General features: G+C 43.6%; 1 protein-coding gene across 1 annotated transcript; it reads left to right on the forward strand.

Annotated features, from left to right (window-relative positions):
* The first annotated feature begins 541 nt into the window (after positions 1-541).
* Positions 542-13863, forward strand: LOC115173463 (ubiquitin-conjugating enzyme E2 K). Its single transcript, XM_029731543.1, has 7 exons — positions 542-982; positions 8954-9047; positions 9268-9326; positions 9457-9539; positions 9659-9758; positions 12571-12699; positions 12872-13863. Exons 1-7 carry the CDS (start codon positions 920-922, stop codon positions 12944-12946), a joined length of 603 nt encoding a protein of 200 aa, XP_029587403.1. The 5' UTR covers positions 542-919; the 3' UTR covers positions 12947-13863.
* The last annotated feature ends 1786 nt before the right edge of the window (positions 13864-15649 follow it).

Genomic DNA, 15649 nt, shown 5'->3' on the forward strand with positions numbered 1-15649 from the left:
GGGTGTATTCATTACATCTTGCAACGGAAACCGTCTACGTTTAAGAACCAAACGGAAGCAAACAGAGCGAACGGAACGAAACTGTGAGGGACCTACCTGAATTTGTCCAATAGAAACTCTCATTTTCGTTGTAAAACGTTTTTCATTTGGAGTAAACTGTTTTCTGTTAAAAAATGTTTTGCAATTGCATCAAACTAAATGTTTTGCAACAGAATTGGCGTAATGAATACACCCCAGGGTTTATGGAGGTATACAGTGAACCTTATTTATAAGTGTCCCAGATACATACTTTGCTATAGGTAGGTTCTGAATGTTACATCATTGATGATAAGAAGTGAGGTCCAGGTAACAATAAATATAATGTACATTGTCATTATTTATTTATGATCAATGAACGTTTACTTTGGACAACATAATCAAGCATATACAAGCAAATGTATGCCTGTTTTTAATTCTCCACTCATGCAAGTACGTCTACCAGTTATTGCAGACATAAGAAGCCTCTCTAAAATGTTAGAATGACAGGGAGGGTACCAATGCTGTAGAAATCACATGACCCGCATTTCAGCTTGCATGTAGTTGGTATTAAAATGTTTCCTGGACCACCTTCTGTCCACTGCGTACATAGTGGCAATATTGCGAGAAAATACACGTCCCTCGGCTCTTTTGTAACTAGCATTATATTTTTGACATCGGGGTTCGGTCACGTTCCCGTACAACTTAGCATTTAGTGGCCGTAGCTAGCTGTACCTTGCAGCTGTTATTATTGCTCCGATCCAAAAGTGACAGAGGCAGAGAACGAAAGTGCGAGGGGGACTGCGAATTAGCTGGGTTAGCTAGCTAACTAGGAGGGCTGAAGCCAAGTAAGGCCTGTGACCGAGAGGATCGTGTTCCCTTCCGACAGAAACACGGCGAAAATATGGCCAACATCGCGGTTCAAAGGATAAAACGGGAATTTAAAGAGGTTCTCAAAAGCGAGGAGGTGGGTTATTTATTTTCTTCAATCGACCGTGAATGCAACGCCAGGTAGCTAGCGACGTTAGCAGAGTTTGTGTCAAACACGATTGCCTGTTGTTGGAAAGTAGTGTTTTGTTAGCTAACAGCTAGATAGCGGTACCAGCTGTTAACAAAAGCGAAGGACAAGGCGCTAGCTGGCTTGCAAGCGAAGGCCAACGAAGGAAAATGTGACTGGCTTTTTGCTAACTACGTTATCGTTAGTTATGGCTGCTAGCCTACAGGAAACCCCCTGCCTGGATGCCAGCTACTACGCTACAGATAGCGATGGTAGCAACCTAGTTAGGCCAGGGGTAGTGAAATAAGCCAAGCAAATACGCTCACCCTGGCTTGATATGATTAAAGAGGTGAAGACGTTAGCTATCTGGTTATTTAGCCAACGAGCTAGCTAAAAAGTATATTTGCCCCACACCGCTAACGATATGTTACCACCAATGATTGTTATATACATAATTGGTTACTACCAGGGTGCAACTTCTGCCGCAGAGGGTTCGAAAGCTAACGTTAGTGTGACATTTTCTACCTGTCCTGTTGCAGGCTAGGTTTAAGATAAATCGTCATCAAATATTAGAAATGCATCAAAACACAATATTAACTGGAAACTAATATTAGGGTTTTAGGGGACAAAATGTAACTTTGGTTCAGGTGTTATACTTTGCATTCCATGTTATAGATGCTTCTCCCAGAAACACAGAACACTTTATTTCATGAGGATAGGATTTACCATACATGTAGCTGAGCTATCTTATTTTCAAGTTATTGAAAAAGGTCTCGGACAGGTCCATGTTAATCCCTAGTCGATAAAGGCATCAAATCACCTGTCTGGATTGTTAAATTCAACATGTTTTGTCCAATATCTGAAGATGGGGTGGTCATATTGTTATGACGTCTTTTCAGTTCAAATGCTATAATATGTAAATGTGGCAGTACGGAATACATAATAACAATTTAGTTTTATGCGAAACAGAGTTTGTAACAATTTGAACCAATTTATGATATTAGAATACCACTTTTTATACGACTTTATGCAAATGAGATACTTAATACACCCCCCCCCACCAATACATTCACACACAACACCCACAGCCTAACACAGATACACACTTCTCACCTAAGTCTGAACTGTAACACAGACGGTTCCTAGTTGGATAGAAGTAAACTATGTTAAGGTAGGCCTACATCCGAGTTGGGTTACATTGTAATGTTATTTTTGGTGTTGAGTTACTCTGGTGATGGGAGGATAAACTGCTGCAAATAGTTAGCCTAAGCACAGAACAGAGTGAGCTGCATGCAAGAACCAGCTGCACAAAATACAAGATTGGACATATTTTCAATTCACTGATATTTAGCTATGTTTTTATTGATTGTAGGGCTGTAGCCACTGAATTCTGGTCGTTTTTACTTGAAATAATAAAACCATTAATCACAAAGCAGCCAATGCCGCGCAGTGCTGCCGCTCACCTGGCTCGTTGTCTCAGTGAACGGCATAAGGCACTCTCCACACAGCTAGCACTAGTCAGAGAAATGGGGGTGGCGAAACGTGAGTTTGGATCAATCCCTCACAACCCATACATCAAAATGTAGATACGAAGCTCTACTTTGTAACCTGCTGTTTTTCCCCCATGTCTCTGAAAACATCTGAATGATAGATGAAAAAAAAGTTTTACCTTAAACTGAACAAAAATATTAATGCAACATTCAACAGAGGCGTTGGAGGCGGCTTATGGTAGAGAAATGAACATCCAATTCTTTGGCAACAGCTCTGGTGGACATTCCTGCAGTTAGCATGCTCCCTACAAAACTTGAGACATCTGTGGCATTGTGTTGTGTGGAAAAACTGCACAATTTAGAATTTCCTTTTGTCACCAGCACAAAGTGCACCTGTATAATGATCATGCTGTTTAATCATGTTCTTGATATGCCAAACCTGTTAGGTGGCTGGATTATCTTGGCAAAGGAGAAATGCTCACTAACAGGGGTGTAAACAAATTGTGCACAATTTGAGAGAGAAAAGCTTTTTGTGTGTATGGAAAATCTCTGGGATATTTTATTTCAGCTCACGAAACATGGGACCAACACTTTACATGTTGCATGTATATTTTGTTCAGTGTAGTTCAGTCAAGACGTCCGTTGACCGTGAAACACCCTCGGGACTTTCTCATTGCTCTTGGCCATACAATGTCAAATCGATTTTACTCTAGGTTGAGGAATACCCATCGCAATTATAAACAACGATTTGTGGGGTTTCACTAAAAGGTTTGGCCCACAGATTTGAATGTCCTTGGCACAGTATTGGGATTTTTACTGCCACATTGTTTTCAAATCATTTATGTATTTTGACGACCACATAATTTACATTTTGGGTGCGTTCGTAAATTCGCACTGGCTTACTACTCTGATTTCAGAGCACTCTCGTCTGAGTGTGCCAGAGCGCAGAATAGCTGATGAATTTACGAACGTTTAACAGCCGTTGAATATGGCCGGTGTCAGAAAATGTCACTAAAAAAGCTCAATTAAATTGTTGCCAGCAGCACAGTTACATTCACCAATGCTCTGGATAACATATAAACAGCATAATCAGCTCTGCTAGGCCGAGTAAAATGGTCAGTGAGGTGTTCTCTTGTTTATGTCTGGAAGTAGCTAGCGAACATTAGCCGGTTAGCTTGGATGCTTGACTACCTTTGTGAGGTCAGAACGCTCGGATCAACCCTACTCCTCAGCCAGAGCGTCCAGTGTGCGCTCTGAACACCCCGAGAACGAAATGCTCTGAAGTTTACGAACGGACAACCTGACAACGCACTGAATTTACAAACGCCCAGCGCGCACTCTGGCACTCCAGATTGAATTTACAAACGCACCTTTGGTGAAAACAGATTTGTTTATTGTAGTATTTTGTAGAATTCTTGCATGGTGTCCATTATTTGTTGGGTCACCTAACACCCAACTAATATCAACATTTATATTTAGTTTTGCAGAAATTATTTGCCTTCTATAAGTTAAGAAATATTGCCTAGTGTCTTGTCGTTCTCTTATCAAAAACCCACATCTTTAAGATATTTTCTAGTTTCTCTCCCTCTTGAGGATAATGAAACTTCACAGAAATAACAAGTGAAGGTATACCTACCAATTAGTATGTTTTTACTGATACAAATGTGATTTATGAAGTAATTCAAATGCATTATTCTGTTACCAAATCGGCAACAGAATGACAAAAGAAAATCTGTAATCGAATGACTGCTACAGAATCGGAGACAATGGAAGTTCATAGTCACAAACCAAAGGAGGTTTGTGGCTCCTTAATTGGGTAGAACGGACTTGTGGTAACGGCTAGAGGGGAATGAGTGGAATGGTATCAAATGCAAACATATGGTTTCCATGTGTTTGATGCCATTCCCATTTGCTCTGTTCCAGCCATTATTATGAGCCATCCTACCCTCGGCAGCCTCCACTGCCGCAAACCCACTAGTGTAGTGCTGTCTTATTTAGGTGATGGAGCGCAATTTTTGTTTGACGTCCTTTCCTTTTTGTACCGACAGATGTAACCTATTGAATAGCCATTTAAAGAATATGGATAAAATGTGTCCTCCAATTGCAAACTGCCTATGCCCACACACAGCTTGTCTCAAATGTTTTCTATTTTTCATACCCTCCAATACCAAGTTAGGCATAGGCTACCTAATTTCAAAATAGGCCGTCACTGTCAATCGCGAATGATATTTCTTCACGTTTTACTGGTGAAACGTCAACTGCATCTGCGTTCCAATCCATTTGATCTCTCTCAGTTGCATGGGAATATGCATTTAGATGTTCTTGAATTACTGTTTCGTGAGCGAATTAGAGCAGATGCATTTTGTTTCAGCCGAAGCGCGTGTCCCGCCTAGTGGCGCGCTCGGGTTGAGTTTTGGCGCACAAAAGAAAAATGGACTATGCTGCTTCAGCTGACCATAGTAAAATCTCATTAGAAATGAGGTGTTTTTGGTGTAACAGTAACGTTCTAGGCCTGATATGCTATTATAGTCGGTTCTGTTACGTAAAATGCTAATTAATCATTGATCTTGCGAGACATTGATTAAGCTTTTGTCATAACTTTACTAAACGAGCACCGTGGTGAGAAGTGATGATCTATCTGTAATAATAAGTGATGAGTAGGACTATTAGGCGGCGTGTTTATTTGAAGCGGTTGGTGCTGCAAGGACGGCACCAGTGAAAGAGTGTGACCCGGCTCTACTTATTTTACCCGGCTCTATGGATGTGACTCACTGACACCACCCCTGGTTAGAGGGGAATAACGCAGCCCAAGAGTTAACACCCACACTGGAACTTTATTTAAACACACTGAGGAAGATGAACATGGGATGTACACTACGTGACCAAAAGTATATGGACACCTGCTTGTCAAACATCTCATTCCAAAATCATGGGCATTAATATGGAGTTAGTCCCCCCCCTTTGCTGCTATAACAGCCTCCACTCTTCTGGGAAGGCTTTCCACTAGATGTTGGAACATTGCTGCGGGGACTTGCTTTCATTCAGCCACGAGCATTAGTGAGGTCGGGCACTGATGTTGGGCGATTAGGCCTTGCTTGTAGGCAGCATTCCAATTCATCCCAAAGGAGTTGTGGGCTGTAGATCAAGGCTGTGTGAAGGCCAGTCAAGTTCTTCCACACCGATCTCGACTAACCATTTCTGTATGGACCTCGCTTTGTGCACGGGGGCATTGTCATGCTGAAACAGGAAAGGGCCTTCCCCAAACTGTTGCCACAAAGCTGGAAGCACAGAATCATCTAGAATGTAATTTAATGCTAAAGCGTTAAGATTTCCCTTTCCTGGAACTAAGGGGTCTACCCCGAACCATGAAAAACAGCCCAGACCATTATTCCTCCTCCACCAAACTTTACAGTTGCCACTATGCATTCGGGCATGTAGCGTTCACCTAGCATCCGCCAAACCCAGATTTGTCCGTCAGACTGCCAAATGGTGAAGCGTGATTCATCACTCCAGAGAATGCATTTCCGCTGCTCCAGAGTTCAATGGCTGCGAGCTTTACACCACTCCAGCCAAGACTTGGTATTGCGCACGGTGATCTTAGGCTTGTGTGTGGCTGCTCGGCCATAGAAACCCAACGAACAGTTGTTGTGCTGACGTTGTTTCCAGAGGCAGTTTGGAACTCTGTAGTGAGTGTTGCAACCGAGGACAGACAATTTGAAACGCGCTTCAGCACTCGGCGGTTCCGTTCTGTGAGCTTGTGTGGCCTACCACTTCGCGGCTGAGCCGTTGTTGCTCCTAGACGTTTACACTTCACAATAACAGAAATTACAGTTGACCGGGGCAGCTGTAGCAGGGAAGACATTTGATGAACTGACTTGTTTGAAAGATGGCATCCTATGACGGTGCCACATTGAAAGACACTGAGCTCTTTCATAAGCGAGGGCTCACAGAGGCGGGCCAGGATGTCCCCTGTGTCCATGGCCCGGGAGGTGAGCAGGCTCAGCAGCTCCCCAACCGAGGCAGGCCAGGCCCCAGCAGCGGAGAGCAGGCGCGGCAGTGGTTCCGCGGGCTGTGCCCCAGTGCACGAACCAGAAGTGTACCCAGGGCAAGCTCCAGAGAAGGTCCCAACGGTCGACCCAGAGTCCAGGCCAATACTGGTGAGTCCAAGGCAGATTGTGGATCAGCTCAGACCCCAGGAGCAGGAATAGGTAGTGCCCCTGGGACAGGACACTGGGGGGTGAAGTCTGGGTGGTCGGCCCCGATGAGGTCTGTTGTTGTGTCCCCCACAGTCACATTGGGGGTTGAGTCCAGCAGGACCAGGACTGGAGCTGGGTCAAGTGGTGCACGCTGGGGACCCAGGGCTGTGGCTGTACCATCTGTAGCTGGTGACACCAGTGTGGCTGTGTACCCCCCCCCCCCCCCCCCATGGGCACAGGTCATGGCTGGACCGGTCATCAGAGGTAGCAGCAGACCGGTCCGGTGCTACTGTCCCTACTGCAGGGACAGAGTTTCAGATGGGCAGACAGGCTCGCCGTGTAGCTTTGACTGGTGATGATCTGGTGGCGGTGAGCAATAGGGTCCAGCCAGCGACATAGGCTCACTACCGTGTGGCGATGCTGCTGGAATCACATAGGAGAGGGTTCCCCCAGACTCCACAGCAGTGGAGGGGGGGAATCGGGAATGACATCTGTTGTGGGCTCAGTCTCTGTAGCAGGCAACTCCTGAGGACCGGCGGGGGCCGAGAACATGACGTGTCCCTGCCCGGTCTCAGTCGCAGCCGTGCCCGACAACGGTGCCAGGACCGGAGAAGCAATACAGTCACACCCGATGGTCACAGTCACACCTGGCAACGGTGCCGGGGCCGAAGAGACAAGTTCCTGCTGCTGTCCTTCATATGACTATCCGATGTTCTCTACTGCAACCTGTTGGAGAGGGCTCCCCTGACAGGATGGACCCTAAGATCTGGTCTTCTGTTGCATAATATTCTGTTCAATACGGGCGAAACTGTACTCTATGACATATGCAGCGATGTCCACTGCACTGCAACTCCCTGGTACTCTCAATGTAGAAGAATAAGTCACACGCTGGGTTGTTGGGGACGTGGCCAGGTGGAGGAGAAGGGGCCTTAGGGTCCATGCTGCACCACATGGTAGAAGTTCACTGGATACCCCAGAGTCATACTCCACTTGTGGTGTTGAAGGATAGCTCTGCCATTCGGCTTGTTCAGGAACAAACAATGATTTGCAGTATAGCCTTATAGGCCTATGACTACACGCTATAGCCTAATGTAAACACAAATACATATAGCTGAATAATTGCACAGTTTTCTAGGAGAGCTTTAGTTGCGAGTAGGCATTTCATTGTATGGTGTGGCTTACACTACGCTGGAACATAAATAAACGTCGATTTGATTAGCTAGAACACCTTACAGTTTACCCTATTACAGAATAAAATCACGTATTTGCATATATTAAGCATGCTATCACATCTATTGACCATTACAACGTGAAATTGCAGGAAATTCATTTTTAAAACAGCCAATTGATTGTTTCAAGCTGTTGGTGTGGCGTATTCATGGGTCTTAATAAACTATAACCTAAATGCATTTATTTGACATTTCCAGTCGCCCACCCTGACATGCCAAGCGAGAACGGATCCTGCCTCTCAACCAATAGCCAATATAGTGTAAATATCCCAAGCAGGGTTACAGCAACTTAGGCTGCTTGGGCTTTGCGGTGTCTACTGGTTTGGGTGTCCTCGGCAGAATGGTGTCCCCGTAACCGAGTGGTCACACACAATTCTGGGTTCCACAGCTTAATAGTGTTGCACGGTATACTGAAACTTGGGTACTTTTTTTGATACTATGACATTAAAAAAAAACGTTTCGGTTCTAAATTTTTTATTTTTTACTTTCGGTACTTCTGTCAAATGTGTCTCGCGGATCAAGCCTGTCTATCAGCGCGGCCGACCCCTTATTATAGCGCACCGCGCCTGGTCCACTTACTCATTGCTATCCTGCACTGGGAAGTCTGGGATACATCATGTTGGCTCCCCACTCGTGCTGCACAGAAGTTAACACACTTGAATAATGTGACACGGCATGTAGAAATGTTCATAACTGTTTGCAAATGAATGTCCCTACAGGCTAGAACACTTTACGATGCAAGAAGATACCGGTAGCTTTTGGCCCTTTTTTGGATATCGTATCAGAATCTATAGCACAAGTCACTACTTTCAAACGTCTCATAATGTTGCTTGTTATCAAGGTATCTGTCATACTCGAGTGCAAGGAGACCGATCATGTGGAAAGTATTAGTTCTCGCTTTTCCGTGAGAATGTCTGTGTTGGGAGGAAGTTGGGATGAGGTACCCTCTGATGGATACCCCTCCTTTCCTTACACCCTGGCCCTTGCTCTGTGACAGAACTAACTGACCTCTCTTCTCTCTGACAGACGAGTAAAAACCAGATCAAAGTGGACCTGGTGGATGAGAACTTCACAGAGCTGAAGGGGGAGATCGCAGGGCCACCTGATACACCATATGAAGGTGAGAGGCCCAGGGGAGTTTACCGTCGTCTATTCAGACAGACCTAACTGCTTTACCTGGGACAGACTCGCCTGGGTTTACTTGAGGGCTGAGGCAGACTACCTAACTTACCACAATAGGATTCAAAGCACTTTTACCTCAAGTGAGCGTGGTTCATGTCATGCAAAAGGATACCGATTTCTTGCTGTGATTTAATTATTTTCCCCAAAAATGTTTTCAGGTGGTAGATATCAACTAGAAATAAAAATTCCAGAAACATATCCCTTCAATCCACCAAAGGTAGGTGGGTGTGTGTGTGTGTATATCAAACATATTCTGATGTTTGTCATTCAGTTGTGGATTTTGTCGACATTGACCTGTGCCAGGGTGAAGTCCTTGCTTGTTTATGTGCTTCCCGTGGCCCCCCCAGGTACGATTTATCACGAAGATCTGGCATCCCAACATCAGCTCAGTCACAGGTGCAATATGTCTGGACATCCTCAAAGACCAGTGGTGAGTCACTTTATGTCAATAACATTCTTTTTTTTTTTTTTTTTTTTTTTCATTGTCATGTCTTGGTTAAGGCTGATCCCAGGTCTTACTACTCTGTGTACCCTCTGTGTGTCTGACAGGGCAGCAGCTATGACGCTGAGGACAGTGCTGCTGTCACTACAGGCCTTACTGGCAGCTGCAGAACCAGACGACCCACAGGACGCTGTGGTGGCCAATCAAGTGAGAGGAACACTGTGTGCATGTGTGGGAGAGAGAGAGAGCATGCATAACTATGCCTGGAATGTCTTTGTAGATTTTGTAATGTGTTGGGTTTTTTTTTAGACTTGCTCTGTCTCCTCACTGCTTTATTCTACAATGGGTTGGTCAAAACAAGCATTGTGATTGGTTGAGACGCGTTCTAAGCCAGCCGTACTAAAAAAACATGTTTAGCACGGGTAAGCCTATGACGCAAAGATGGGCATCTTGTTTTCTGTTCTATCTGAGAAATCCCTGCGCATCCGCTGTCCCATCAGCCCAGCCAGCCAATTCATTAAGTTGATCTCCACTGTACAACGCATCGAGACATTATTTGCTTCTAGCTTAACATTTGGTTTGCAACAAGTGGGGTTTGTGCCAATGTCGCTGTCTCTCTCGAGATTTGCAACATTGTTTTGATATTGAAATTCGATCTCCACTGTCCTATTGAGAATTAGTGTCAGGACGAGACCGACATCTTTTCTCAGCCGGTCAAAATCATGAATCAGCATTAATCCTCAAACGCTGATTTCTCACAGTGCATTCTGAAAGTATTCAGACCCCTTGACTTTTTCCACATTTTGTTACGATTCAGCCTTATTATAAAATGTATTAAATTGTTTTTCACCTCAATCTACACACACTACCCCATAATGACAAAGAAACAAGATTTTAAGATTTTTTTGCAAATTAATAAAATAATGAAATATCACATTTTATATAAGTATTCAGACCCTTTACGCAGTACTTTGTTGAAGCACCTTTGTCAGTGATTACAACCTTGAGTCTTCTTGGCAATGACGCTACAAGCTTGGCACACCTGTATTTGGGGGGTTTCTCCCATTCTTCTCTGCAGATCCTCTCAAGCTCTGGTGTCAGGTTGGATGGGGAGTGTTGCTGCACAGCTATTCTCAGGTCTCTCCAGAGATGTTCAAGTCCGGGCTCTGGCTGGGCCACTGGAGGACATTCAGAGACTTGTCCTGAAACCACTCCTCCATTGTCTTGGTTCTGTGCTTTCGGTCATTGTCCTGTTGGAAGGTGAACCTTCGCCTCAGTCTGAGGTCTTGAGCACTCTGGAGCAGGTTTTTATCAAGGATGCTTTGCTCCGTTCATCTTTCCCACGATCCTGACTCTCCCAGTCCTTGCCGCTGAAAAGCATCCCCACAGCATGATGCTGCCACCAACATGCTTCGCTGTAGGGATGGGGCCAAGTTTCCTCCAGATGTGATGCTTGGCATTCAGGCCAAGGAGTTGAGTCTTGGTTTTATCAGATCACAGAATCTTATTTTTCATGGTCAGAGTCCTTTAGGTGCTTTTTGGCAAACTCCAAGTGGGCTGTTATGTGGCTTTTACAGAGGGGTAGCTTCCATCTGGTCACTCTACCATAAAGGCCTGATTGGTGGAGTGTGATTGTGGAGGCCAGGTAAATATGGTCAAATAGCCCTTACACAGCCTGGAGGTGTGTTTTGGGTTATTGTCCTGTTGAAAAACGAATGATAGTCCCACTAAGTGCAAACCAGATGGGATGGCGTATCGCTGCAGAATGCTGTGGTAGCCATGCTGGTTAAGTGTGTCTTGAATTCTAAATAAATCAGTGTCAGTTCTTGACATTTTCCGGATTGACTGACCTTCGTGTCTTAATAAAGTAATGATGATCTGTCATTTCTCTTTGCTTATTTGAGCTGTTCTTGCCAGTATATATGAACTTGGTCTTTTACCAAATAGGGCTATCTTCTGTATACCACCCCTACCTTGTTACAACACAACTGATTGGCTCAAACACATTAAGAAGGAAAGAAATTCCACAAATTAACTTTTAACAAGGCACACCTGATAATTGAAATGCATTCCAGGTGACTTCCTCATTAAGCTGGTTAAGAGAATGCCAAGAGTGTGCAAAGCTGTCATCAAGGCAAAGGGTGGCTACTTTGAATAATGTCAAATATAACATGTATTTTGATGTAACACTTTTTTGGTTACTACATGATTCCATATGTGTTATTTCATAGTTTAGATGTCTTCACTATTATTCTACAATGTAGGAAATAGTAAAAATAAAGAAAAAGCCTTGAATGAGTAGGTGTTTGGAAACGTATTTTTAATACTTTTGCAAAAATGTCCAAACCTGTTTTTGCTTTGTCATTATGGGGCATTGTGTGTAGATTGAGGACATAAAAAAAAAATATATATATATATATATATATATATATATATATATATATATATATATATATCAGTTTTAGAATAAGGCTGTAACTTAACAAAATGTGGAATAAGTCATCAGGTCTGAATACTTTCCGAATGCACTGTATACAGAGAAATGTCAATAGAAAAACAGGTGAAATGAAATGCAGCTAGTTTGCTGTTTTTCTAGTTCCATGGTTTGACGTGACTGTGTTAGCCGTAGTTGGCTAGGTAGCAAGAAATGGATAAGAGCGTTGCCGGCCAGCGTGGCAACGGAACATTTAGTACCAACGACTGGGATATTGAACAGAGTTTACGACTGGGTCGCGTATCTGGCAGCTTAACCGCTAGAATGAACGGTCAGCCGGCTTGGCTAGTAACCATAGATGCGTCGGGACTAGCCTATAATTTTTGTTGAGGGATGATATACTAGCTGATGAATAGGTTGATAACCCGTTGTAGAAAAGTAATTGTACACTCGGTTGTTTGCACAAAAGAAGTGCTAACCAAGTAGTTTTAGCATGCCCTTTTCGTGTACAATTGCTTTACTAAATTGTAGCGTAGTGAGGTTTTGTATACTGCCAACTCAGTGTTGTGTGTTCTCACCCTTTAGTATAAGCAGAACCCAGAGATGTTCAAACAGACGGCCAGACTCTGGTCTCACGTGTACGCCGGCGCCCCCTCCTCCAGTCCAGAGTACACCCGCAAAATAGACAAACTCTGTGCCATGGGCTTCGACAAAGTGAGTGGGCCCCCCGTGACCAGCTCTAATGCTGTCTCAGCAGTCGATACCTTCATAACTCATTTACATTTTATTATGGTTCACCAATGGATCTGTTTTGTGTTTGAATACTTTAGCATAGTTATGACTGTGTTATAAACTTCCTTCTCTACTGTTTGTCCCGTCTCCACAGAATGCAGTAATAGTGGCGTTGTCGTCAAAATCCTGGGACGTGGAGACTGCGACAGAGCTACTGCTCAGTAACTGAGTCTCAACGGCCCCCTGGTCCTAAACCACCCATCACACCACCTCACCCGGCCCCATCTGACTCCTCTACACACCCTCTCCTTCAGTCTCCCTCCATCTGAAGCTCTCCTCTGTTCCTCTAACCCTCTCACCTCCACACCTGTTGGATACTCCCTCTCAACCTCTTGGCACTTCTCCCCTTAGTCATAATCACCATCATCTCTGCTCTGTACCACACTCCAGCTTTCCTGCCATCTTCACATTGGCACGATACCCTTCCATTTCACATACCTCAATCAAATGACTTGAACCAAATTCCCTTCCTCTGTGCGCATGCTGGACCCCGTTCACACTCTGGCTTTGTCCAAACACTCTTCACCGGCATCCTATTTAACTATACAATCCTTTTACATCAGCTATGACCTTGAAGAAAGTGAGGAAGCAGTGTTAGATTGTTTGAACAGAGCCATTTTCTTAATCTCCTCCATCTCCACCCTTTTGGCACTTGCTAAGAAACATTACAGATTTTTCCTTGCAGTAGCCACATCCGTATCATGCCCATCATGTCACCTGTCTTAAGAGTTTTAACTTCCTAAACTCCCCTCCCCAGGAAAATCCATCAGCAGGTAGCCCCACCTCCCCTCATGATTCATAATCATCACTCTTTCCTCCTCCCACTTTTCTTTTATTTGGTTCTGGCCTCCTACATGAAGACATTTGGATTCCCATTTTTAAAAAGAAAGAAAACAAAAAGCGGAAAACGCTCACCTCATTGTTCACCGATAACGCTACTCAAGCAAATTGAGACTGGAAGTTAAAAAAAATGTAAAGGTTTGAAAAATATGGCATCCACTGAATTATGCCAACAGAGGAAAAAAACAACTGTCAAGAATTCATCTGTAAATAAAGCTATTAAAGTCTGTGTAAATTAATCCAAAATGTGTGGAATGTGTTATGTGCTTTTAAGAAGAGCTTAATATTGTATCATTATTTTTGATTTTGTGTGTTTGCATTTGCGTGTGCGATTTAGTAGTCTTCCCTGTGTGTGTGTGTGTGTGTAAAAATCTAGGGTGAGAAGCAAAATGTATGATGCTGGGGAAACAAAGTCCAGTGGGAATTATATACCTGGGAAAAGTAGAACGTGCATATTCATTACAATATAATTGTGTGGGTGTGCAGGTAACCATGCTGCATACATATGCATATTTATTTAGATAAGTGTATTTGTATGCACTGCACCGTCAGTGGCACCAAAGGAATTAATAAATGGGTTCAACCTGTCGGTAAAGATGATTAAAAACAAACGTGCTGCTGGATCAGCGCAGGAGCAAGATTGACGTATCGTACAATGGGCTCTCAGTTGTGAAAAAGCCGCAGAGCAGATAGTCTGCGTAGTCAGGCGAGAGTTATTAGTCAGAACACAACCAGATGGCAGGGTAGGTAGCATGTGTCTGAGCCAGCCTCGCCAACAAGTCCATCTTTTATCACAGGAGTGGGCCTGGCAGCGCTCTCTTATAGCCATATTGCAGCCTGCGTGCCTGCACTGGGAAGAATGCCCCTACAAGCTTGTGTGTATCAGTCTGTGTACCTGGGTGTAGTCTATACTGTGTGTAAGTAGGCCTACGCTCTTAGAAAAAAGGTGCTACGGGTTCTTTGGTTTGTCCCCGTAGGGTACCCTTTTTGGTGCTAGGTAGAACACTTAGCAAAGGGTTCTACCTAGAACCCTCTATGAAGGGTACTTCCTAGAACACTCTAAATGGTTCTACCAGCATTTTTTAAAACATTTTTATTATACTTTTTTTTACAGTACATTACATATATAATACGGCTTTTCTTTCAGGGCCTACATTACTTAAACGAACACAGTGGTCAGAAATTCCTGGTTTACAGGCCACATTAGGCCTTCAAGTCACGTAATGCTGGCTTGCAAAGTGATGTGTAATTCTTGGAATCCAGCCAGAGTGAGGATATCCAACAAAAGCGGAGGTGCATAAAGATGCCTCCATGCACTTACCACAAATGCCTTCTTTACCAGATTTGCCGTATTGTACATTGCTCTCTGTTACTCTTTTGTATCGTCATTAGCACAGTATACACAATCCCAATTTAAGCTCCAAGACACAGGCAATTTGAAAAAACTAAAAAGTAGATTTTGCTGATTTATTGGCACATTGGACCATGTCGCGGGCCATAGTTTAAAAACTCCATGGATAGTGGTAAAACCATGACGTCATATATGGATTCCCATATCTTTATGCAACTTCGCCATTTTAACTTTTAATCACCTACATTCAGAATGACTGCCTGGGAGGGAGGATTGTTTATTGAGACTACCTAAATGATGTAAACTGGAATAACCATCTGACTCAGTAATGGGTGCAGTTACAAGCAGATTGGATTAGTTTAGATAAATGGATGCTACTTATCTTTGTGTAGCATGAGATCAATCAATCAGACAATGTGCATGCAAAAACAGATATTGAAACAAACAATTCTGAAAATCACCCTGCAATGTACAACTGACTAGGTATCCCCCTTTCCCTTCCCTTTCCCAATAGAGCATGCATATATGATAATGGTTGGGTGTGGTTTTGAGTGTTACTCTACACAGAATAAAAATTACACAATCACACAACTCTGGTTATTAACGCCACCACGGAGTGTTAATTTAACTATTTACTAGTTAATTAAACTCCTGAATCAACACTATAAATGTTACACTGAA

This window comes from Salmo trutta, chromosome 3 (assembly GCF_901001165.1).
Source record: "Salmo trutta chromosome 3, fSalTru1.1, whole genome shotgun sequence".
Taxonomy (NCBI): Eukaryota; Metazoa; Chordata; class Actinopteri; order Salmoniformes; family Salmonidae; genus Salmo; species Salmo trutta.

Coding starts and splice junctions, on each gene's coding strand:
- LOC115173463 (XM_029731543.1), top strand. CDS start 920: ATGGCCAACATCGCGGTTCAAAGGATAAAACGGGAATTTAAAGAGGTT. Junction 9,048..9,267: donor ACCTGATACACCATATGAAG/GTGAGAGGCCCA, acceptor AAATGTTTTCAG/GTGGTAGATATCAACTAGAA. Junction 9,759..12,570: donor ACGCTGTGGTGGCCAATCAA/GTGAGAGGAACA, acceptor CTCACCCTTTAG/TATAAGCAGAACCCAGAGAT.